This window comes from Rissa tridactyla, chromosome 1, assembly GCF_028500815.1.
Source record: "Rissa tridactyla isolate bRisTri1 chromosome 1, bRisTri1.patW.cur.20221130, whole genome shotgun sequence".
Classification (NCBI taxonomy): Eukaryota; Metazoa; Chordata; class Aves; order Charadriiformes; family Laridae; genus Rissa; species Rissa tridactyla.
In genome coordinates this window covers 74516103-74539127 of record NC_071466.1, presented here as the reverse complement: position 1 = coordinate 74539127, position 23025 = coordinate 74516103, and the positions used below count along the sequence as shown (strand labels likewise).

The window sequence follows — 23025 nt, the reverse complement described above, 5'->3', positions numbered from 1 at the left end:
GAAGAAACCTGTTTGTTATCATTAGCTTTTAAGCTTAAGGAAAAGTATTCTGTTCAAATACTTCAGAAAGAAGTCAGCTTTTCTTTTATAAACAATCCCTCCCCAGAAATGCAAAACATGCAAAATCTGAGCATTTGCCAAATTCCGACAAGTAGGGAGCTAGAGATTTTCTGATGAGTAGTCAGCCATCGAATATATATACACACCTGTTGACACAGCTAAAACCACAAAATACATCCATTCCCACCACACGCGCACATATTTCTAGGTTTAACACTGTTGAGAATGCAATTCCAGTGGAGCTGTCTCCAACTAAATCTGGATATCCTCCATAAACTATCAAATACCAGGATCCAAATTTAATTTTATGAACGTTTTTAATGTTATGTTTGAAAACATTGAAAGAAGTATACATATTTCAACTACCTGTAAAACAATACTGATGATATCATTTTTTTGCTTCATTTCCCCTTAAACCGATGCTATAGACTCATCAAATGTACAGGATTATTGTTACTGTCCCCAGTAAGATATATGTATTGAACTGGTATTACACAAGAAGGTTTATTTTCCTTATTTATGCTGCAGCACAGCAAAGTGAAACTACATGCACTTTCAAAGCTAATATGTTTGATGACACTTATTATACAGGGCAAATGCAGGCATCAACAACTGCACATTGTGAAGGTCAATCAAGTTGCTTAGAAAACATTTTATCTGGCAGCAGTTTTTCCTGGGTTCAGCCTGGAGAGCAGGTTGCAAGCAGTTATGACTGAAGCAACTTTCTCTCTCTACACTGGAGGCTCACCTCCACCTCCACCTTGGCCTCTTTTACTCTCCAGCTAAGGAGGAGTGGGAAGGAAAAGCTGTGCCTTTCAAAACTGAGCCCCCAAATGCAAAATATACATACACATACAACATATAGTATCTTCCAGGTCTGGTTCTCAACCTCCAGCCCGGCCCTCAAAGCGCATCAAAGAAAAATGACCAAGAAAGCACAAACCTCTGTTTGGTTTAAATTCCCCGCTCTCACACCTCAGCTGTGACATTTTGGGGGGGGCGGGGAGGGGCACCAACTGAAAAGCATCTGAAAACCACCCCCACCACCCCCCGGGGGGTGCAAGCCCCAACCGTTCCAGGCCCACTGGTTCTTCCCAGGAAAAGACCTCGTCTTTAAAAAAAATAAAAAAAAAAATTAAAAAAAATCGCTTTATCCCCAGAGGCACAGGGCCCTCCCCGTCCCCCCAGCTGCCCTGGCTGGCAGTTTAACGGACACCAGGGCTGAAACCCTGGGGACCCTCCGATTCAAAAACGGCCACACGGCAACGGCAAGAGGGCGGCCACCAGACACGCACGAGGGAACCGGCCTTAACGCCCTGCTGCCTGGCCCCCGGCTTCTGTTTCAGCTCTCCCCATAGCCATCGCGACCCAGCGGAGCACCTCGCGCTGGGTAACGTTTCAGAGGTGCCCTCCCCTGGGTTAAATGGCGTTTCTGCTCTGAAGGAGGGAGGCCCTGGAAAAGAGGAAGAAGACGGGGAAGGGTGCGGGGAGAGCCTGCGGCGAGGGGCAGAAGCATTTTGCTGACACTGGCAAATGGAGAAGCAAGATGGTAGGTCTAAGCGAAAAACACAAACACACTTGCACACGCACACGGAAACTCATAACCACCCTCATTTCCATTTCCCAGTTATTTAACACTGTCAGGCAATCTTAAAAGAAGCAGCTTTTCCACACCTACCTCCCAGCAGGCAAACTCATCCAGTTAGACAAGTCACTGTAACCCATTTGATTTCACACTGAAGATACAAAACCTGCTGAGAAAAAAAAGCCCATCCAAAAAAAAAAAAAAAAAGCCAGCAAAATCTACAATATCTTTGAAACATCAAGCAAATACCAATGCAAAAGCAACTCATCGTAAACAGAAGCATTTCGTACTTCTCTGATTATCTGAATTAGACCGTGGAAGCAAGCAAATCCAAATATAATGGAATAAGATCTATTTTTAAACTTCATTTGCCTGTAAGGCAAAATGGGCAATTTCATTTTTTCACTGCTGGTCCCTTCCTCAGCCTCTATGTGGCAGCAGAACATAGTAATATTCCCTCAAGCATTGATTTTTAAAATCCCCACTTAGAGGGGGTTGAATGGAGGTACAAAGGAGCACAGGAGGGGAGTACGCAGATTTATCTGAAAAGCACTGAAACTCACCGTAGCCCAATCCTGCCCCTTTCCCACTGGGCAAATGGACAAAGCAAATGAACTTTGTATCCCATGTGGTATTGCAGAGCAGCTATCTGCATCACTCTCTACACGTTAGCAAAGAGATTTGCCAGGCCAAGGTTAGGCTGCTAAGACTAGGCAAAGCACATACAAGGAAAAAGTTGAGGCAATGATCTTTCCTACAGCTTGTAGGCAAAGTAGCTACTCTTAAATCATTATCCTGGCTTTCAGAAGGGAGGGTTCTGTCTCTCCCATGTCTGTGTACATAAGCAGTGCAGAGTTCGTTGACTTCAATGGCATAGAGGAGGCTGGCGCTCATATGCTTCCCATTTTACATACAGCAACCTGAAATTTTCCCTATGATCATAGGTAAATGTGGGAAATCAAGTACACCTAAGAATACAGCCTTACACTGTTCACAGGAGGTCAGACACATTCCTCTTTGGATTTGTCAAATCAGTCAAATCCTGATTTCAGTCCATTTGCATTTTCTTTACACATACCGTTTCGCCTATTCCACCACACAGAAAAACACTGTGCAGAGATTTACAGTTGTTTCTGTTTCAGCCAACGAGGACCTACTATTCATTTCAGGATCTAGTTGAAAACACCATTGCTTTTCAAGCCCTGTTTATCACTTATCTCCCTGTCACTCCAGGCAGATGACACAACCGTGCCCCTTTTTCTCAAGAACCTTCTTCTCCACAGCTTTCACCCATCTCTTGCCCTCTATGTCTTCAAGTTCCAACTTAAATTTCACCTCCCTTCCACGTATATTTTTAACTACATAACAGGATTGCTTAATTCTGCAGCTTTTTGCAGATGAAGAAGCTATATGAAGAATGTAGGCACAAGCAATAACAGGAAAATCAGTGCTGGACGAGGAGATATCACCACATTGGTGAAATTAGGCTTTATGTAAAAGCCTTAAGAAAATCTGAGTCTGCCATCATAAGGACCTTAATTCTTTACTGGCTTACACCTGTTTTGATCTCAAGTACCCACTCAAAATGAGTGTAAAAAAAAATTCAAATTTGGCAGTTTCTCACGCTTGCTTTCTAAATGACTGCTCAAGATGCAAAACAGGGGAGAATAGAGCTCTTATCTAAAGTTTTAAATAGTTCACTTCCGACTTGTTTTGGTTAAGCAGATGAAAAGGAGTGAACATGAAGATACTCTGTAGTTGCAAAAAGCTGTTATTCAGTGGATACCCAGAAAACTATCAGATGTCCTTAAAATGGCTTTTCCAGTCCGTAAAGCATAATTATGAGTTTCAGTTTCCAGCTGTTGCGTTTGTGGTGCAAAAAGAAACATAATCAAAATATTCCTGTGCCTCCCCTTATTTACAAGAAACACCACGTTTCGAAGATTCTCTGGTTCATTCTCTGTTTATTTCCTTGTATAGTTTATGCCACACATCCAAGCACCAGTTTCGGAGCCCATTACTGAGTAATCGACACTTTTATTATTATTGCCTTCTACACCCTTGAAGGAGTCTCTGAAACAAGAGACATCAGACACAGACCAGAATAACGTCTCCAATGTGTTTTCTTTTCTGAAAGGACTTTAGATTCTGCATACACTGAAATGCTCTGATTGGCTGCCAGTGATGTCACGACTGGGCTTATAATACCCTGTAAATGCAGAAAGCTAATTGTGTTCCTTTTTAATGTGTAAATCCTACTCCATAATAGCAATAAGACACAACAGACAATGCACTTCAAGGAGATTACTGCCCTTTTGAGCGATTAAAGCTATTCAGCTTTCAGCTTTAGAAACAGTGGTGAGGAAGTAATTTCAGTCATACAGGAGCTCTAGGCCCATCTATTGACACAGGCTGGCTGCCTGGGGGAAAAGGAAGCCAGCTCCCCCCATGCACACCCCCAAATGGGGTTCAGCAAGGAAGCACTCATAGTAGACCGAAGGCAATCATTATACTGCTCTGAATTAGTATGAAATGAGAGACAGGGTTCTGAAGCATTCTCTGCTGTTGGTTTCAAAACCCTGAGTGGGTTAGGTTTGAATGTCCCTTCACGAAGTAAAAAAACAGGTGATACCTCCCTCTCTTAATTCTGTCTGCCCAGTATGGTTCTCTCGTACTGTTACAATCGTAGTCCTAGTGAAGGATAGGCTAGTACACAAGGAACTACAACCCAGGAAATATGGGCCAGTTAGTCCAAGACTGACAAACGACCTTCAGCGAGTCACTAAATCCACCTTATGCCGTACAATCCCTAGCAGTAAGAAGCAGATAACACTGTTCTACCTTTGGGGCAACACTAATGCTCCCCAGCATAATGGGGATGCGGGCCATTAGCATAAAGAGGCCTTAAGCCTCCTGATATTTAAAAGAAACCATTTTTTAATTTAATGTCCTGCTAATAAAGATACCAGACTTGACATACACAGTCTCACTTCACACCACAAGCTGGTCGCCTCCCAACCTGGCTGAAACCCCAGTCCAGTCCCAGTGAACAGTAAGGCTGACTTATCCCAGAGGAAGTAGCACTGTGACTAATAAGAAACACACTGAGGGGTTTCTGCCCATCTCCACCCCCCAGTAAAACTGTTTCTTTCTGTTATTTGTTTCATCATGAGGTTTTTTTCATCAATTTCACACACACACACACACACATTTGCACCTTCTTCTCTATGGTTATTTTACTCTGGTCGTTGCCCGTCTATGACAAATTCAGATCTTGAGAGAAGCAAGTCAACCTTGTGCGGATTTAATCCCCTTATGTTATGTATGGCCTGTACTGATGTGGGTGTTGTATCAAATGGTCTTCCATGCTATTCCTCTTCCTTTCTGCCATCTCTCTTTACATTTCCACAAGGCCACTGGCATAAACACAACAGTACTATTCTTCAACTCTCTAAATAAATGTTCTTCTCCCTTTTTTCACTTCTTTTTCATTCTCACATGCACATCCTTATTCTCTTCACTTCTCTCTTTTCCTTTCCCTCTTCCCACCCACAGAATTTCCATTTGACCAGTCCTATTCTCACCCCACCCATGCCTACAGAAGGTTTCTTTTAATTTTACACTTAGCAAGTGTAAAATCAAATATTATATTTCTATTCTGAAACCTCACTGATAAAATCAGTATCATCTTGGTTTTTATATTGTCTACCTAGTGGCATTCGCCCTTTCACTTTTCTGGAATTCAGGGCAATTACACCTTTTCCATCCTCTTCACATTTTAGTGCAGGTCCAGTAGCATCTCTATAGTCATTCTTCTCAGCAAAAGCATGGAATCTGTAATACAAAATGAGTTTTCACCAGTATGTAAACTACATAAATACTTTCCTAATTTTAACAAAATGTAAGTCACATATGCAAGATCATAGTGGTGTACAACTTCAGAATTATTTGCTTATCTATCCAATATATCCAAACCTTCAACTACAACACCACTACGAATATTATCAAACCTCATATATACATTTATGTACATTCTGAAGTCCTTTCACGAAGAACATCCTTTCATTTTGGTATCATTTACTCTGAGGCACCTTCCTTTTCATTCTCCTGGAAATCTATTTTTAATTAATGCTTTTAACATGCTGAGCAAGCATGTCATTTAAGATGTCTGAGATGACAGTAACACCTTTTTATCAGATTAGCCTCCCAGTTGAAAGCCTAACAGAAACATTTATTTCATTATTGACATACAAAGCAGGAAGTCAAGCAGACTTCATTTACCCTCATTGTCAAAACAGAGAAGCTCTCAGAGCAGGAAAAAGATGCATTTCTAAAACAGAACTACACTAGAAACAGTCTCAAGCCATGAAAAGCCCATGAACTTGGCCGTTCCTATGGGAAAGCTGACTTAAACTTAGAGACAGCTATTGGGCAAATACCCACCAGCAAGATATTAATTGGTCCAATAAGTCTCTGCACCAAAGCTAAACTTATGCAAAAAGAAGATAGTGGGACTCATACCAAACAAAGTGATTCATCTCAGCTGCCTGACACAACTCTTCTTGCCTCTTTCTCTACCATACAAGAAACATTCACTTTCCTTTTATAAAAGAGGTAAAAACTGCCAAAAGAAAATGAACAATGGTGACCGGCAATGTATCTGGTACCATGGAGGTACCACGGTTCTGAATGACCACAATCATTTCAGACACACATCAGACCAGAGCAAATATAACACTTTCCCACAGTCTTGCTTTTTGGCAGACACTCCACCTCTTAAAAGCTACTTCTAAACACAGATGGCTATAAAAGAGCTAAGCAGCTGCCATCTTACCAATTGCTTTACTGTCATTTGGAGATTTCTACTGTTGGAGGTCTTCCCACTCTTGCACAAACAACAGTGAAACAGAAAGAGCTAGCTGCCATTTCACAGCTCTGTAGCTGTACAGTGACTTCTGTTAAGCAGACAAACACCTACGGACTCCTACTGCCCTCCTGTTGTTCAGCATGAGTATGATATTGTGGGGCTTTGCGTTTATTCATTTGTTTTCCTTATTTTGATATCAGAATCAAGATTAGTTTTATTATCCCATTCTACTGGAGTCTGATTCTCACTACGTGGCTGATTCCCAGAATTAAGTAGCCAACAAGCCATGTGGAATATATCAGTTTCCACCAATCATATCAAATAGATGCTAGAGAGCATGATACAGAACTGCATTTCCACACAACCAAGCCTAATGGATAACACATCATTTTTCTGTTGTTCCAGGAACTTCCCATTTAGGACAGGCATTACCTTTTCAGTACATGTCTGTATGGCACTTGATCCAACAAAACTCTAGATCCTTTGCTGGTGCCTGTGGATATTACCAGAGTACAAAGCAATACAATGAAAACTTGCTTCAGTTTTATGTTGTCACCCTGTGACTCTGTTTGAGTAGGTCCTGCATTTTAGTCATATCTCTCAGACTATCTCCCCAGTTTCCCCAGATCGCTTACTGAACTGCTTTGTCTCATTTTCCTCATGAGTAAAACAGGGGTTACATTCAGATATCTTCAGATACCATTCCTAGCAGCAAAGCACTTTACAAGTACTCAAATCATTGCTGTGCTGCTTCTTTGTCATACCTGCCAGAGGCCAAGCAACTCAACTCTTTCAGAAAAATAATAGTTTCATCTTCCCTGGCATTGAAAGATACAGTGTTGACTGGACAGGGGCCGTGAGAAACCTTCTCAAGGAGTAGCTGCTTTGTGTCCACTGGAACATCACCCACAACAAAGTAATAAATGGCTTCGACCTGTCATTAAATAGAAAAAAAATGGTAATTAGAGGACATTGTTTTACATAGATGCCTGGTACTTATTCAAGCACTGTCCTAAGCTGAGTACTGGTAGGAAAATTTGGTAGAACCCATTATTTGGGCTGTAAGATTTTCAGATCTTTGGTTCTCCCCCTCATTTACGCTAGTAATTCAAATGAAGTCCACACAAAATTTTCTGAAGTGAGAAGAAAACCTGGCTCACAGCCTGTGGGTCTGATTCTGCCCAACGCAAGCCCCTTTCCACAGAAATTAACTGAAACCAAAGAGAGGTGTAAGGAAGGACAACTGTATTATTAGTTAGGACAAGGCTCTGTGCCACATTCCACTTTTATGGAGAGAGATGCTATGTTGGTACCTTGCCAGGGCTGAAAATCAGTAGGAACTTATATATCAGATATACTTTTACTGGCTGTATGTATTTTGAGGGTAAGAAAGATGTATCGTTCTTTGAATGCTACTGATGGTATTTACAGATAATTTGCATTTTCATACTTCCCAAGGCAGAGTGAGCTTGGCAGGTTTATTATGACCACACACACTCATATTCTGAAAATGTTATTGCAAGAAGAGAGAGAAGCTGAAGAAATGTCCTTTAGTTATTGCTTGAGTATTACATTATGAGGGATTTGATGTTACCTGTGCTTATCCATACTAACAATCCTTATAGTAAGTATGATTCTTGAATTTTTTGCCATCATTAAAAACAAATGTAACAACAGCTATCTCATATCTCATATCTAACAGATATCTCATGAACAGCTATCTCATCAGGCCTGTGGTATGGTACACACCAACTGATAAATATCTGATAAATAGTTTTTAACTGAAAAACTACGCTGAAGTATGACTAGGAATCCTGGGACATGCACCACAAGAAAGAAGACAACTATTTGAGTCGGAGATGGCACTGAGGAAATGTTTCTGCACCCACGTCATTTCATGCAGTAGTAAAGCAAATTCAGTATCACCTGTGTGTTCATGCATTTCCACTAACTGCTGTTGATATTGATTTATATTTCAGCTCCCTGAGCTGAAACCAGAAGATGAACATCTTTTGTCCAGTTTGTACTCGAAGCTTCCAGGCTGTAGGATCTCTGTACTGTCCCACATCATAAGCATGTTGATACAAACTGACACGGACTTCTGGATTTCAAGCTGTCTCCCTCCTCTACCTTTTGCCACAAATACTTGGGCCAATCCTCAGCACTGGAAGACATCTCTCCCAAGCAGCAACTCATTCTCAGGCTAGACCAGGCAAATTAACGAAGGAGCACCTAGCCACCTCAGGCTTCCCTTGGATCTTGTAGAGGGGTCAAGACATGGTATGTGGGAGGCGAGGCCCATAGTTACAGACCACACTTGCTTGAGAGCAAGCAGGGCTGTGGTCAGCCAGGTATCCTGGCACCACTGTTAGTTCTAGACAAATACTAAGGTTAAAGAGAAAAATGAATGTGTTCCATTAAAGTGTAAGATTAACAAAATACTTATTAGCGTTAGAAAAAGGTGCACAGAAACATAACTCTTGCATCTATCTGCGCTTTGGTTCAGTTTTACAAGGTTCCCTCTCTCTTTCATCCAGCTAAAAAGCTACCTGAGCATGCACACAGCTCGCCCAGTTGAGACCCAGTCATTTGATAATAAATTGTTCCTATTCCTTTTGCTGAAGAGGCTCCTGAACTGGGGGAATGTGTGCATATTGCACAACCACTTTTCCCTGTGTTCCTTCAGACTCACAGCTTCTCCCCCTCCCTCCTAAGGCTGCCAATAATTCATAAACTTGATATCCAATAAGGATATCAATTTTCACACTTCCTCCAAAGGATTTACTGCCTGCCTCTGCAACTTTTAAAATGCTGACATTTCTTGGACGTAGCTGATGCAGAATCAACTCCTCACGAGAAAATAAACAAAATTGCTACCCACAGACAATTCACTGTACTTAACTACAAACCCAGCAATATCAAGCCACAAAGGAAATGTTCCTTACAGATTAGTGGGGAAAGGTTAAAACCTTTCCATTTAGTCCTTCATATTTTGAAAACTTAAATTTATGCAGCCATCTGAACAAGCAGACAAACTTCATACAAGAACGGAAGGAGAACAACATGAACAGTTCCTCATAGTCTTTACGTTGGTGGGGAGGTGTGTTCTGGATGGGTGACCCACACCTTGCAGAGTGGCACCTGTACAGAACCGCAAGTTAAACGCTCAGGATGCATTTGTGGCAGGTAGAACTCAAAGGATTGCAACCTTACAGAAGAGACAACTTGAGCTTGGGACTGACAGGTCGTGAGGAAAGGAAATTTAGGGAGCCACCACACATGGGAAGAAAAGCTCAGCTAAAGGAATGACAGGAAGACCCAAGTCTAGAGAAAAAAGAGCTATTGATTTGGAGCAACTTCTGTTGATGAAGGCAGTTCTGAGGAATGAGTCGTTTATGACTGTTCAGTGACTATGCAGCTTTTGCTTAGGACTGAATGGGGTCTCCCCCAGCTTGCAGTACAGCGAAGCTTGCACTCAAGTGAACTGTCAGTTATGAATGACAATGAATCATAGAATCATAGAACAGTTTGGGTTGGAAGGGACCTTGAAAGGTCATCTAGTCCAACCTCCCTTGCAACGGGCAGGGACACCTTTAACTAGACTGTATTTAGGAGTAATTGAAGTTTGTTTTATGTTGAACACTGCCACAACTAACTCCCCAGATTACCCATTAGCTCACCAATGCGCAGAAAAAAATTATAGATGTCTCCCTGTTGGATGGATTTTAATTTCTCTTTATTCATACACAGACCCACCAGGCCCAACAAGCCTTTTTTTTTAATCCAGACAATACTGAAATCTAAATACGATCTTTTTTGTTTGCCACCAGGAAATCAGTAATATACTGCAAATTGAAAATGTTAATAAAAATTATGAAGGAGGCATTTATAAAGGCAGTCATAAAAAATCTCACTGTTGCACAATTTGTTCCTCACCCAGTTCCTTTTTAATATCAGTTTCCAAACATCAAGGTTCATATGGATGAGAATCCACCAGCACAGGGAACCAGAAGGAAAGTCAAGCCAAATTTACCTTCTCCTTCAAACAATGTCTCAGAGACTTACAAAGGAGTTAGTATTGTAACAGTGCACAGGGATGGACCTTAATGGCAGTGAAAACCAATTATGCTAGTCCACACACAGTAGGCCCAGTTTTCCATTAAATTTGGGTGCTAGGGAACAGAAACAATGTATATTGTAAGCAGATTTCATAAAATGTCTCTTTAACAACACAAGTTTTAAGTGACTAGCTGAAATGATGGCATACATGTTTTATGTCTTGTGAGTCTGCTATAATAAATAAAGTAATATGGTAGTTTTAGAACCAAACAGAATTTAATTGCAGCAAGACCAGTGCATGCTTTGTCTTTTTGTCCTGGAAAATACTCTAGCCATAACCTGGCTGATGAAAAAGGATTTGCGTATTCCTATCATGAGTTAATGCTTCAATAAATATTTGTACTTACTATTTTGGATTTTAAATATAATTTTTCATGAGCACTTTGGATACATAATAAAATAAAAATAGTTTCCCTGTCTTCAATAATGTTGATACTACCAGTTTTCTCATAAACTGGAAGCCCTGAAAAACATATATGGCAAAGAAAGTGGAAGGGAAGATGTTTCCTCTTTCCCTTAATGACTGACTATGTAATTTATTCTGTGTACTCTAAAAAAGAAAATAAACAAGTTTATGCATTCAAAATGCCGTACATTTACATAAGCAGGCCATCAGTAAACATAGTATGCAGCTATGCTTGGGGAAAAAAAACTTTCCAAATGCTGTCATTAATATTTATCTTTGCAGTATTCATCAGGGCAAATCACAGTAGCCAGTCTGGCACTGAATATTCCTGGATTTACTTGAGGCTTCTGAAAAGATGTATGAGCTTACCGCCTCATCACTCATGGCTTCCAGCAGGGCTTCAGCAGAGCTGGTATGGCTGGCAGCTGTCATATGGTCCAGCTTCCAGAGCCACGTAAGAGCAGACTCTACAGTATGCTCAGACACAGGAGCAGATTTCTGTTGCCACTTCATAAGATCCTGAGCAGCCCTGAAAATGACATTAACTATAAATCAGAAGTAGTGAGAATAATCCTGGCAGAGTAAAAGAGTGGAGCTCTGCTATTGTTACTATTGTTTATATTCTTAAGTAATAATTACAATAAGCCACAGATACTAAATCTCGAGTTGCAATAAAAGAAGTAGAGGAAAAATAAAACCATTAGGAAAATAAAACCCTCAGAAAAATACTGTAATTTTAATAAGAATTTTTTTTGAGACAACTGTTTCCAAAGTAGGGTCAAGAGAGCTAAAGTACTTCAAAAACAGTTCCTAATTCATGTCTCTAATTAATATAAAAACACAATCAAGTTTTAAATATGTATATGAAAAAAAATCTGGCTTCCACGGCTCTCTTTCCATAACTTTTTGCATGACCTTTGCGTCAGACCATTTTAACTGACACACCTTTTTTATAGTAGGGCTGATCTTTACCTACCCATCAGAATAAATTTATGATGCTAAGCTTTTTGATATTTTAATTGACCAAAGGCCTTCATCTTAATGGCAATACAGAAGTACAAAGTATATGAGCATGTGTGCCTGTGCATACTTGTACATAAAGAAGACAGAAAGCAAATAAAAAAGAATAACTGGTTCAGTCATCTGTGACATTCCTTCAAGCACTATTTTGAAGATTTTCCTGCAAATCTAGGAGACAAGTATGTTTTCCAAGATTCTGGCAGGGGGGTTGGACTAGATGATCTCCAGAGGTCCCTTCCAACCCTATGATTCTATGATTCTAATAATTTGTATGCTATATTGTCCTTTATCTCCCTCCTGCACAAACAAACAAATTGATGAACACAATTATTGTGTCTCAACTTTGATTTGGCTTTGCAGATCATTTTTAAAGGAAATGTTTTATGTGTTTCTCAAAAGCTATGGAAGTTATCTTCTGCTTTTGAAATCTCAGTTGTATCACAAGCTAGAGAATAAGACAGGGCACCAGAATCAAATCGGTAGGACGAAGCTTGGGTAAAACAACTTTAAGAATCACAGCGTAGATGCAAGTTATCATTGTGGAACCAATTTTAAAATTATATGACCTCTAATTTCTGCATCCTTTTTTTCATAGTCACTAAATTCTACTCATCTATCCAAGACCACGCTTATATGTTAAAACTTTTATGCATATATGATAATTTGTGCAGAGACAGATAAATTTGAATAGCTGCTTCTGTTCTTCTGTTTGTAACTAAACACAAAATCATTTACTCATGTTAGGGAACAAGCACTTGTCTTTTGTTATGGAAATCTAGTATTGTTTCCTGGCTCTGCCACTGATTTGTGTGACCATGGAAATCTATAGAAATACGAATGACTGTGCCCGTGCCTATGGCACTTGGGGGAGTGTACATTTAGCTGTAAGGCAGACACTGTAATGCCTAAAGAGACAAGAATGCCTAGGCAGTCAGATGGGACCTCACTGTTTCACTCCACAATACTTAGATGCCTGAAGAGCATTACTGCTACTGCAAAGTCCCCCTTATCTTTCTGTTTTTCTGTGCTACATTTGTAGGAGGAATGTATCCGTATTTGGGTTCTGTTAGTCTTTACCTGTTCTTCAGGGAACAATGGTCTTCTGTTAAATGGAAGTAGCAAGCTCGCAATGACTATGGGTGAAACTTGGTGGAAAATCTGTAGATATTACCATGACATGAATCATGACATTTTCCACTACTGAAAGCATATTATCCAAACACATGTCTATATGATATGAGACTCCTTTTTATTCTCCAGCAACAGGCAGACGTGGACTTCTTTGTTTAGCCTGGAGCAGAGAAGGCTCTGGGGAGACCTTATTGCAGCCCTTCAATACTTAAAGGGGGCTTATAAGAAAGATGGAGACAGACTTTTTAGTAGGGCTTGTAGCCCCATCCCTGGAAACATTCAAAGTCAGGCTGGACGTGGCTCTGAGCAACCTAATCTAATTGAAGTTGTCCCTGTTCATTGCAGGGGAGTTGGACTAGATGACTTTTAAAGGTCTCTTCCAACTCAAACCCTTCTATAATTCTACAATTCCATGATTCTTGTTGCTTACCGAATGAGGTTGAATTTGGCAATTTGGGTCACCTGTTCCACAAGTACCATAGAAAGTGCATCCCGACATAGATCAAATTCAGTTGGAGCCACAGCGCCAAAATCCAAAACAATGACAATGCACTGTTCTTGAATCACTCCAAATATCTGCCGGCTCTCACTGGTTAACCATTCCATTCGCTGCTTATATAGCTCAATAGCTCCCATTAGACAATCCACAAAATGAAGAATCAGTTCTTTTTTGGCTGTCAGCTTTATGTAAATAAGGGAGAGAAAGAAATTGAACATCAAAACAAATAACACAAATGCAGCCCCAAGCTCAGCACAGCTGCAATAGCTGGTTTGCAAGTGCCAGATATGCCAGCCAAGGTAGCAGTGAAAACAACCCATTTTTCTTCACTATTTCAAGAGCAAATACTTGACAAACGCATCTAAGCGATAGTAGAAAAGACACCACATTTTGCCCTAATTGCTTTTCATAATCTTTTTATACAAGCATGGGACAGTGCCAGTGGGCTGACTTGTCTGTCTCAAGACTGGAGCAATTAGAATGAGCTGAACACAGACTAAGAAGTAGAAAGGGCTGGAGAGCAGATGGGTGAACAAACAAGGACACAGAAACTTTGTCCCTTCTTAGACTAGAATTTTGACTGGCCCTTAAAATTTTGTTCAATGATACAAGGCAGCATACGTTTTGGTTCTGGGGCACTTCAATCTCCAACTTGTCTTTAGCATTTGAAAGGAAAATGTAAAATGTTTCCTGTTTGTACTATTATTTCACTAACAATGCCCAGCATTGCAGCTTAACTATTTGTGGGTAGGTGCTTAGGCAGATTTAGTTTAGGCAGCTGCAATCAACAACTAAAATGTCCCATACTGTATCAGTCAAATAAGAAAAACCTAGATTCAGTATTAAAATTAAAAACGGCCGACCCTCCCTATGAATATATGTATATATGTTCACCATGCAAAATGATTTGTGGGTTTAAAAATTCACTACAGGTTGCAGTAAAGACATTGCCCCAGTATCTCTGACTCATGTAAGCTCATTTACTGGCTGCCTTCTACTTCCAACTACCTTTTCAGGACTAAGTACAAAACCTTGGAAATACAAATGTTTTTAAAAAAGAATATTTGTCAGGGAGAAAATATTTTATGTGTCAGTCTGCACACTTATTCGTCTCATTCGTATTTTTCTCTGTTCTTTAATGTCAGCTAGGGCCCTGTAATGTGCCTCCCAGATACAGTCTCAGGCTGTCTGCCAAAAGAATGTAGGCCTTCGAAGGAGCACTTAGAAAATCCAGTTTCCTCCTATGACAGCCAGACTCCTACAAAGAAGCTTATTACACTACACTGACCAAACTCCATCTTAAAATAGAGCCATTTTCTTGCACCACGCCTTCACTTTTAGTTGCCCAGCCCAGACTCCCATTTCTCTGAGGGCTCAAAAACTTTTGACTGTCCAGCCTAAATTTATTCATGGCAGTCCATACCCACTTATTCTTAGACTAGCATGCCTTTTAGCGTAAAAAACTTTAGGTTTTCCCTATCCCTGTAATTTGCCTTTCTGTAGGCATTCAAGAGCAATAATGCTACCCTTTGTCAGCCTTCTTCAATCTTACTTACATACATCAACATCACCCAAGCCCTCTTATAAGATCAGCACTCCATTGAAGTTCATCCTAGTAGCTCTTCCCAGTACCTGTTTTGGTTTCAATGGCTTCATCTCAGCCTGTGGTAACTGTACATAGTATTGTACACTATATCCTAAAAAAGATCTTACCAGATCTTGAATAGTGCCATTGCTACCTTAATGCTACCAGAAATGTGTTTCCTACTGCTCCCAACATGTCCTAAGATTAAAAGATATTATGCAGATATTTCATATGGAATTAATGGGGGGAAAAAATGAGGGGAAAAGGCCCCCTGAAATTGTTCCTTTCCCATTTTTAAGCCACGTGCCTCAGAAGTGACTCTGGTTATCAGAAAAAATGACAGCCCATTTGCTTTTGTAAAATCCTTTATGAATTAACTCTCTCCCCTCCTCGCTCACATGCGTATCTTTTCAATCAGAATCCATCCTCCTAACAATGGGGCCGCCAGCAGCTGTTGCTAAGACATTCCTTAGAACATGAGCCTGGGCAGAGATCCAGCTAGCTGTCTCTGTAGAGTAGGCTGAGCCTTTTGTGTGACCCGCTGGCACTAAGAAAAGCAGCGCTTTGCATTGGCAATGACAGCGCATTATGTCTTCTTATTTCAGCATCCCCGTTTGTTTTATTGACTACGATTTTATTTTTTTTAACTCAGCTGAGCATCTTCTTTTTAAGTGTTCCCTCTTTCAAGGCAGGGTAAACGTTGCTTAGAAACTACGGTCTTGTCTGGAAAGATTTACTGCAATGCTGCACCAAGGCAGGAGCGTAAGACTTTGCAAGGAAAAAAAAGGAAAAGATATCTAGCTTCTCTACTGCTGACTGTTGTTACTAACAGTTTGTCAAAACAGAAAACGAAAAGATCAAGAGATAAAGTTCTCGCACAAAGAACGCAAGTATTTCATGCCATCGGGAGACGTTTTAGTCACATCATTCTGCTACAGTGATAATAAATTCTAAGTGCCCAGGGAAGTTACCACAAGTCAGTCATACTTACATTATACACGCTGCCATCTTGTGCTCTCTTGTATTGAGGAAACAGACCATCTGCATACCGAGAAGCCACAAGTTTCCCCAAAGTGGTCACATAATCTACAGTAAAGGTTACAAAAGATCAAGTTGCTCGTCATAAGGATTCAGATATTTTTCAGGTTGATGTGCATAACATCCATATGTGCATCTGTATTGAACTCCTGACATTAAGAAATTCTAATTATGTTTTTGTTCTACATCTTTTTCTGGCCATGTTTATGTTGGGGCCCTGAGGGCACCAACAAGCCTTGACTGAGGTCTGATCAGCCTCACCTGGGGTTTCCACCCCGAGGGTGGTTAGACCTGGGCACCCAGCCTTTGCTTTAGCTGTGTTGTAGGTGTACCCATCTCAAGTTCTGCTAGTGAACCTCTCTCCTGGATAGACCTCTCAGCCCTATATTATAGCCCTGTCTCCAGTCCAGTTTCCTAGATGTGGCTCTTAGACCTATGTTGTGGCCACGTCTCCAGTCTTGTCTCTGGCTCCATCTCCCGCGGCTCCTGGCTGGACCCTAGACATGGTTCATCGCCTCACCTTGTCTGGGACTGTCTGTGGACACTGTTAGCGGCACGCTGCGCTGCCTGTGGTGCTTGGATGCTGCAGGACTGCGTCCTGGTCGGTGAAGGCACTGCCTGGGCTGCGGTCCCCTTTGGCTCCCAGCTCATTTTCCCTCCCTGGAGCAGCCCTGCTCTTGCTGGTCGCTGCCAGTTTAGTCAGAAGTGGGGGAAAAACCCCACATTTAATTACTTCTAGGCCAAAAACCTACATGGGACTTTTATTAAAGGAAAGGTTTAGGCAATTAAACTTCTGTATTATCCATTTACCTCACGACAGGACTTGCAAATATTTGTCTGTCAAACAAAATACAAAATCTGGTACAGATAATGCTGTTCTCTTACACAACTAAATGGGTGCAGAAGTGGGTGCAACTAAGGAAAAGGTTGCACTGCTCTTTCAGTAGCTAGAAATCTTCTACAGGATCTCCACTGATAGGAAAACATTAGGGGTGGGAATATTTAACGTCACAAAGCAGCTATTCTGTACAGCATGCTGCCCTGCTAAGCTAGTACATACTGCTCCTAAAATTACGCTGTGGCAACATTAACCCTGCTTAACAGCTTCTTCATCTACAGCATACAGGATTTCAGGATCTGCACTGTTGATCTTTGAATGACCTATGGACACAAGCCAGCCAAAATCTTAAATTATGCAACCTAGAACAATTGCAATACATTACAATTCCTACTTCTCAGGCTCTTCAGCAAGCTCTTCAAAGAAAAGACTATCTTACCATGCTCTGCAAAGCACTATTATGGCAGTGATTAATAATTATTAGCAAACTCTTTCCCTCCAGCTGTCAGATAGCTGCAAAAGAACATTTTTCTATAGTCTGACTTTGCACAAAAAGCAGCCTGAATTCTAATCAAATTTAACTGCTTCCTTAGAGCTGGATCCCTGGAAATAATATACCATTCCCAAGCAGGTTGTCTAGCCCTGATGATCAACGAGTAGATCACAGATTATGGCATGGCATACATGATATTTGCCATCTAAAAATGGACAGAGATCTTACGGTGTGTTATTTGCAGGAAAAAGACTAACAGCCTCAGCAGCACAAGTTGTTTCCCAGCTATAGCTAAATTTGAGAGGATTTGAACTGGAGCCTAGGGTAAAGCAACAGTACAGTTGAGTAAGGAAAGCCCTTCTCAGATCCTGAGCCCTTGTCAGATCAAAAGGAGATGGAGTTCCTCAGTTCTCTGAACTGGCAATGTCAGCAACTATGGATACAGCTTCCCTTTCTGCCATTATCAGAAGATTAGAGACATGAAAATCTCCTCTGTGTACACAGGGGTGCAAAATGAGCATGACCCTACAGACTATTCAAAGCTGGGGGAGGGGGGGTTATTGTTCTATTATTGATTTGTCATATACCTTTCCTGTGCTGGAATCCAATCTGTGACAAAATCTGGGATAGGGACAATTTGTTTCTTTTGAGCCCATGAAGCTGAAGCCATTTAGAAGATGAAACGAGGGGTTGTACATCCTTGTCCCACTGACTGACTGCCAGTCTCCTTTCCTTCTCTTTTGGTTTCTTCTTCTGTGCCTCATGGGAATCTTCAGGATCTAGTCTGTGCTTTGAATCAAAGCAATCTGTTGTAAAGACAAATGAGAGAAAGGCTATGCTTAATCAAACGATTCACTTGAGTTGTCTCCTTTCTTTATCCGTATTCCATCATACTCTGTACACATACAGCTCACCTCTTGTTTTCTTATCTTATACTGAACAACGTTCTTAATCTGGAAAGCTTTTCTGTCCTACACATCTACTTGCTGTTATGTCTTTTTATTCATCCATATACATTTACCTTCGATTTATTAAAGAAAATGTCTCTTGTATGCTGAAATCATAGCCCTGAAAGCTAAGTCGAGCTTGCTGAATGGCAATTCTTCCAGCTTCTAAGACAACTCTCCTAAATCTTGGGAATTGGAACTCATAACAGGCATTCAAAGATTGCCAGACGATCACCACTACACATTAGGAGCATTATGCAATAAACAAGGATTTCTGAACCATTATATGTCGAACTCCTTCCATAAGCAATAGCAGCGTCAGCAGCAGATCCTGACTTCATTGCAAGGCTGGTGAAACTCCCTCTCCTGAAATCGTTTACCCCAAGTATAAATGATGGTTCTGGCAGTATCTGCTCCAGGCTGTGATGGATCATGTGCATGCACAGGAAATCATGGACATGAAGACCCAGTTTCATTTTAAGTTCTACAGAACAACGAACACGTCTCAGCACTGATGTATAGCTGTCTGGGCTAGCTCCACTTGAAACTGGCCACAGAAACAGCCCAGAGCCTAGACTGGTTGAGGCAGAAATGGAAGCAATGACAACAGTAATGCCTCTGTTCGTCAGCGCAGAGGTTCTAGGAGGACTTCAGTATTTCCTGTTTATTCCTAAAATACTCTGCATGAGCTAAGCTGGCTCTGGTTGATTAAATATCCTTGCTGTATCTAAGTTTATTTTCTGTGGACTTTTGATATTTCTGTCCATTTTCCCCAGCATCAATGTTATCTGGAGTATCCCAGTCTCTCATTGCCCATAAACTGTAACATGGCTGTAAACGTACCACATGGATCAAACTAGTCCGAAATACGAAAAAGGGTACTTCTGTCTTTAATGACTAAATAATAACATTCAGTCTAGTATGAAACACGATCAGAACTGTCTGCTAAGATCAAATGTTACAACAACTGACTGGTTATAAAGGTTCATTAGATAGACTGTTCCTCAGTTAATAATACATAGAGGAAATGAGTCTGTATCTTCAGAAATCACGTCTTGGTGAGCATAGCCTTCTATATGGTGCAGACTGGCACCAGCTCTTTTACACTCATCAGTCCTACAAGCCGGGCGCTGGGCTGGCATGCCTGTAGAGGTTGGCGTTTTACCAGCCCTCCTCCTCCTCCACTCCATACAGAAGCAGCAGTGACAGATGTGAACGAGAGAGAGAGAGAGAGAGACAGGTGAAGGCTTGCAGCTGTGCGAGCTTTGTGTATAGTCAGGCTCTGTGACTATAGTCACTTGCACAGTCATTCCCAGTTTCCTCCTCTGAAAACGCAGGAAGGCCAGCACAGCACCCCATACGCAGCGCGGGTGAGAGGGGCACAGCTTCAGAATGGCTTGTAACACCGCTAGCAGCCTGCACACCACAATGCTGCAAAGGAAACTGGAAGTTTTCCAGGAAAACATGGAACCTATGCAAAAATAGTCCTGAAATACTCACAGTCACTCCAGGCAAGCCTCTTAGATAGATTGCCAGTCATGATAGATCTCAATTGACAGCTCCTCTTCGATATCTTCCTAAAAAGCTGAGCAATTATTACGTTTTAAAAAAATTTAAATATGCAGATGTCAGTATGAACTGGAGATCAGCTGCACAGGCCTAGGCAACAATAAAGAGCAGAAGGTTAAGATCAAAATTTTCCTCAAGAAAAACAATATTATAAATGAAAAACGGTAGCTGTTCCCCATGTCAAGAAAGGCTGAAGTCAGATTTGACAGGAAGCCCTATACTCAGAAATGGAAAAGAGGGAAACTGGAAATGTGCTTTCCCTCTAAATTATCATAAAAAAAGAGCCAATGTGGAAGTTTCCATACAGATATGCTAGAAAAATGAGTGTGGTGTTTTGGCCTGCTGTCCACCAGTTGTATTATATTCTATTATTGCTTTGCATTATACCTTACCTTTGCTATAATCCAATTTATGACTAAACCTGTGAGTATCTGCGATGCAGTTTTGTGAAGAGATTCATAACTTTGCCTATAGGACTACAAGATGATTCACAAAGAAATAGAATTATGCATGTATACAGGTACGTGTATGTGGTATAAGGCCGAACTGTGAATAAGACAACATATGAATAGAAAACAAAACGCCAGGCGAAGCAAGGTAGCATATACAGGCTGAGTGTATCACTTTGAGACACGGTGTTTTTCTGCTTACTTGGTCCTTCTTTTAATAAATAAGATGAATGAATGAGGGATATTTATGAATCACTAGCAGGCCAGCTGCTAGCTATTGTCATCAAGCAGGTTTTCCTATGGGAAAATCAAAAATGGGATAAAATAATAACCCAAAGACTTAGCCTCCTCCCTCTTTCTTCATTGCAGAACCAAACATGCCATTTATTCCTCTTACATGGTTTTAAATACTTATATGGAAACATGTAAACCATTCCAGTCTCTGTCCTGCTCGTGCAGAAAGACCATGTGTGAAAAGCAGGGAGGACTTTAAAAAAAAAGCAGGACTCTGCTTTGCATCCTAACACCCCAGGCATTGTGCAGAAGATGCCCCCCAGCAGCACAAGCCCTGACTCGCCTGGACTTGGCACCAGTGCAGTCAAAAGGAGCCCTTGCCACAGGGGAGCCAGGGCAGATAGTGCCCATAGTGAGCCACCAGACTCACGTGCCACTTCTCTCAGGCTACAGAACTAGTGCCAGAGCTGAGGCACATTTCAGGCAGCAGTCTGCATCAGAGAATGAATCCCGGGTGAGATCTCACCTTCCAGAGGCCCAGGAGTGTGGTGATGGGTTTTCCCTTGGGTTTGCCTCTGGCACCACCCCCAGCAACTTCAGCAGCACCTGGATGTGAAATGCTGGTGCCACGTGAAAAGGAGCCTTTGAGAGGAAAAGAAGCGAATTCCTATGGAAACAGCGAGTTTACCTCAAGTCTTGGAAAGGCAAGCAAGTCAAAAATGGTGACAGCCTGGATAACCATCAGCCCAAAGTCTGGATCAAAAAAGGTTATTTTAGAAACGTGAACGGGAGTTCATCTGGGCACCTCTACCCTTCCACTCTGTCCAGTGCAAACAGTCTGCTAAAACCTTCACCCCCCACGTGTGCTTTGAATTTTTAACAGATTTTTAACAGTGTTCGCCAAGGCTGTACAACCGGCCTGTCCTGACACACGGGAACACCTCGGGAAACCCACGTGCGTTACAGCCTGGGAAGCCACCCCATGCCACCCGAAACCCCAAACCCCAGGTGAACCGTGCACGCGGCCAGAGGTGGGCAGCTGCCTGCTGCCGGGACAGGGCACAGGGTGACATTGGCAAAAACCACAGGGGGATGGTGAGGAAGAGGGGGAGCGCGGAGCAAGGCCTGACCTGCCACCGGGGCCAGCCAAGGTGAGGCGCGGCCATGTGGCTCGCCGGGCGTTGGCAAGCGGTAGCCACGCTACGCCCTCGCAGCCAGTGCCTGACGACACCCACATGTCCTGCATGGAAACGGGCTGGGAAGGGGAAACCCGAGGTCCCCTGAGGTGAAGGACTAAGGGTCCGTGTCACACACGCATCGCCCCCCGCCCCGAGCCTGCCGGCCGGCGCCGGGACAGGGCAGCCCCCGCCCGCCCTCACCTGCCTCCGGCCGCCCCGCCGCCGCCGCCCGCCCCCAGCACCGCGTCGCGCTGTTGACCTGGAGACCGCCCGGTTGCTACGGCACGGCCTCACTCCCCCTTCTTCCCCCCCGCTAACCCCCGCCGGACCCAAAAAGTGGTGGAGGAGGAGGAAAAACGAGAGGACAGAGCGGCCCGGGGGCGGCAAACCACGAGGACGCGGGGACGGGCGAGGGCTGGAGGCGGGAGCGCTGCCCCCGGGGGGCGGGAAATATGCGGGGAATCAATTCATCGCCGACAGACGCGGCAACGACGGCGCCCATTCCTTTCTTTCGGAGCCAAAAAGACGCCGGCCAACTTGGGAGAGTCGCAGAAATCTATATAGAGCGGATCCGAGTCTTCTGGTCTTGTTAATTCTTAATTTAGACGAAGCCACTGACAGTATTTACACTAAGAGCAGCCGCGTGTCCTTTGTTTAAGTCAGAGGAGCGATACACACTGCCGGGGAATTGCCACGCTGCTGGAGAAGCCTAACTAAAAATTATTCTGGTGTAGTAAAATACACAAAAAGATGTGCATCATAAAGCTCCCATTGATGTCAAATAGCCAGAAACCCAGGTCTGTATATACAGGATTTGTAAATATGAGCATAGTTTCCAGCCAAGAAACAAATAGCGCTGAGCTCTGCACTTTCTCTGTTTTGCTTTGCTTTACTACGCAATCACAAAGTAATAAAAGATCGGTTGCTTTATAGGATCAATTGATCGGTCATTGATGTTCGTATTGATGTTCAGATGGAAATACACGCTCCAGGCACAGAGGAGGCCG

At 42.2% G+C, this 23025-nt stretch overlaps 1 protein-coding gene across 11 annotated transcripts in view; it reads right to left on the bottom strand.

The window, feature by feature from the left end:
* Positions 1-22282, bottom strand: part of VWA3B (von Willebrand factor A domain containing 3B) — a 77856-nt gene extending 55574 nt beyond the window's left edge. For 4 of the 11 annotated variants that reach the window (XR_008469349.1, XM_054221144.1, XM_054221154.1 and 1 more), the window contains exons 1-7: positions 20089-22119; positions 18229-18447; positions 16264-16358; positions 13619-13869; positions 11407-11566; positions 7277-7446; positions 5355-5479 (exon numbers count right to left, since the gene is read on the bottom strand). Coding sequence is in view for 10 of the 11 variants with exons in the window: in XM_054221144.1 (XP_054077119.1) it covers positions 5355-5479; positions 7277-7446; positions 11407-11566; positions 13619-13869; positions 16264-16358; positions 18229-18447; positions 20089-20128 (1060 nt within the window). In the remaining variant the exon portion in view is untranslated. Of the gene's footprint in view, positions 1-5354; positions 5480-7276; positions 7447-11406; positions 11583-13618; positions 16359-16830; positions 16991-18228; positions 18448-20088; positions 22120-22219 lie in introns of those variants that run through there. The other 7 variants (XM_054221127.1, XM_054221119.1, XM_054221111.1 and 4 more) reach the window with 7 other exon arrangements.
* Positions 22283-23025: the final 743 nt, after the last annotated feature.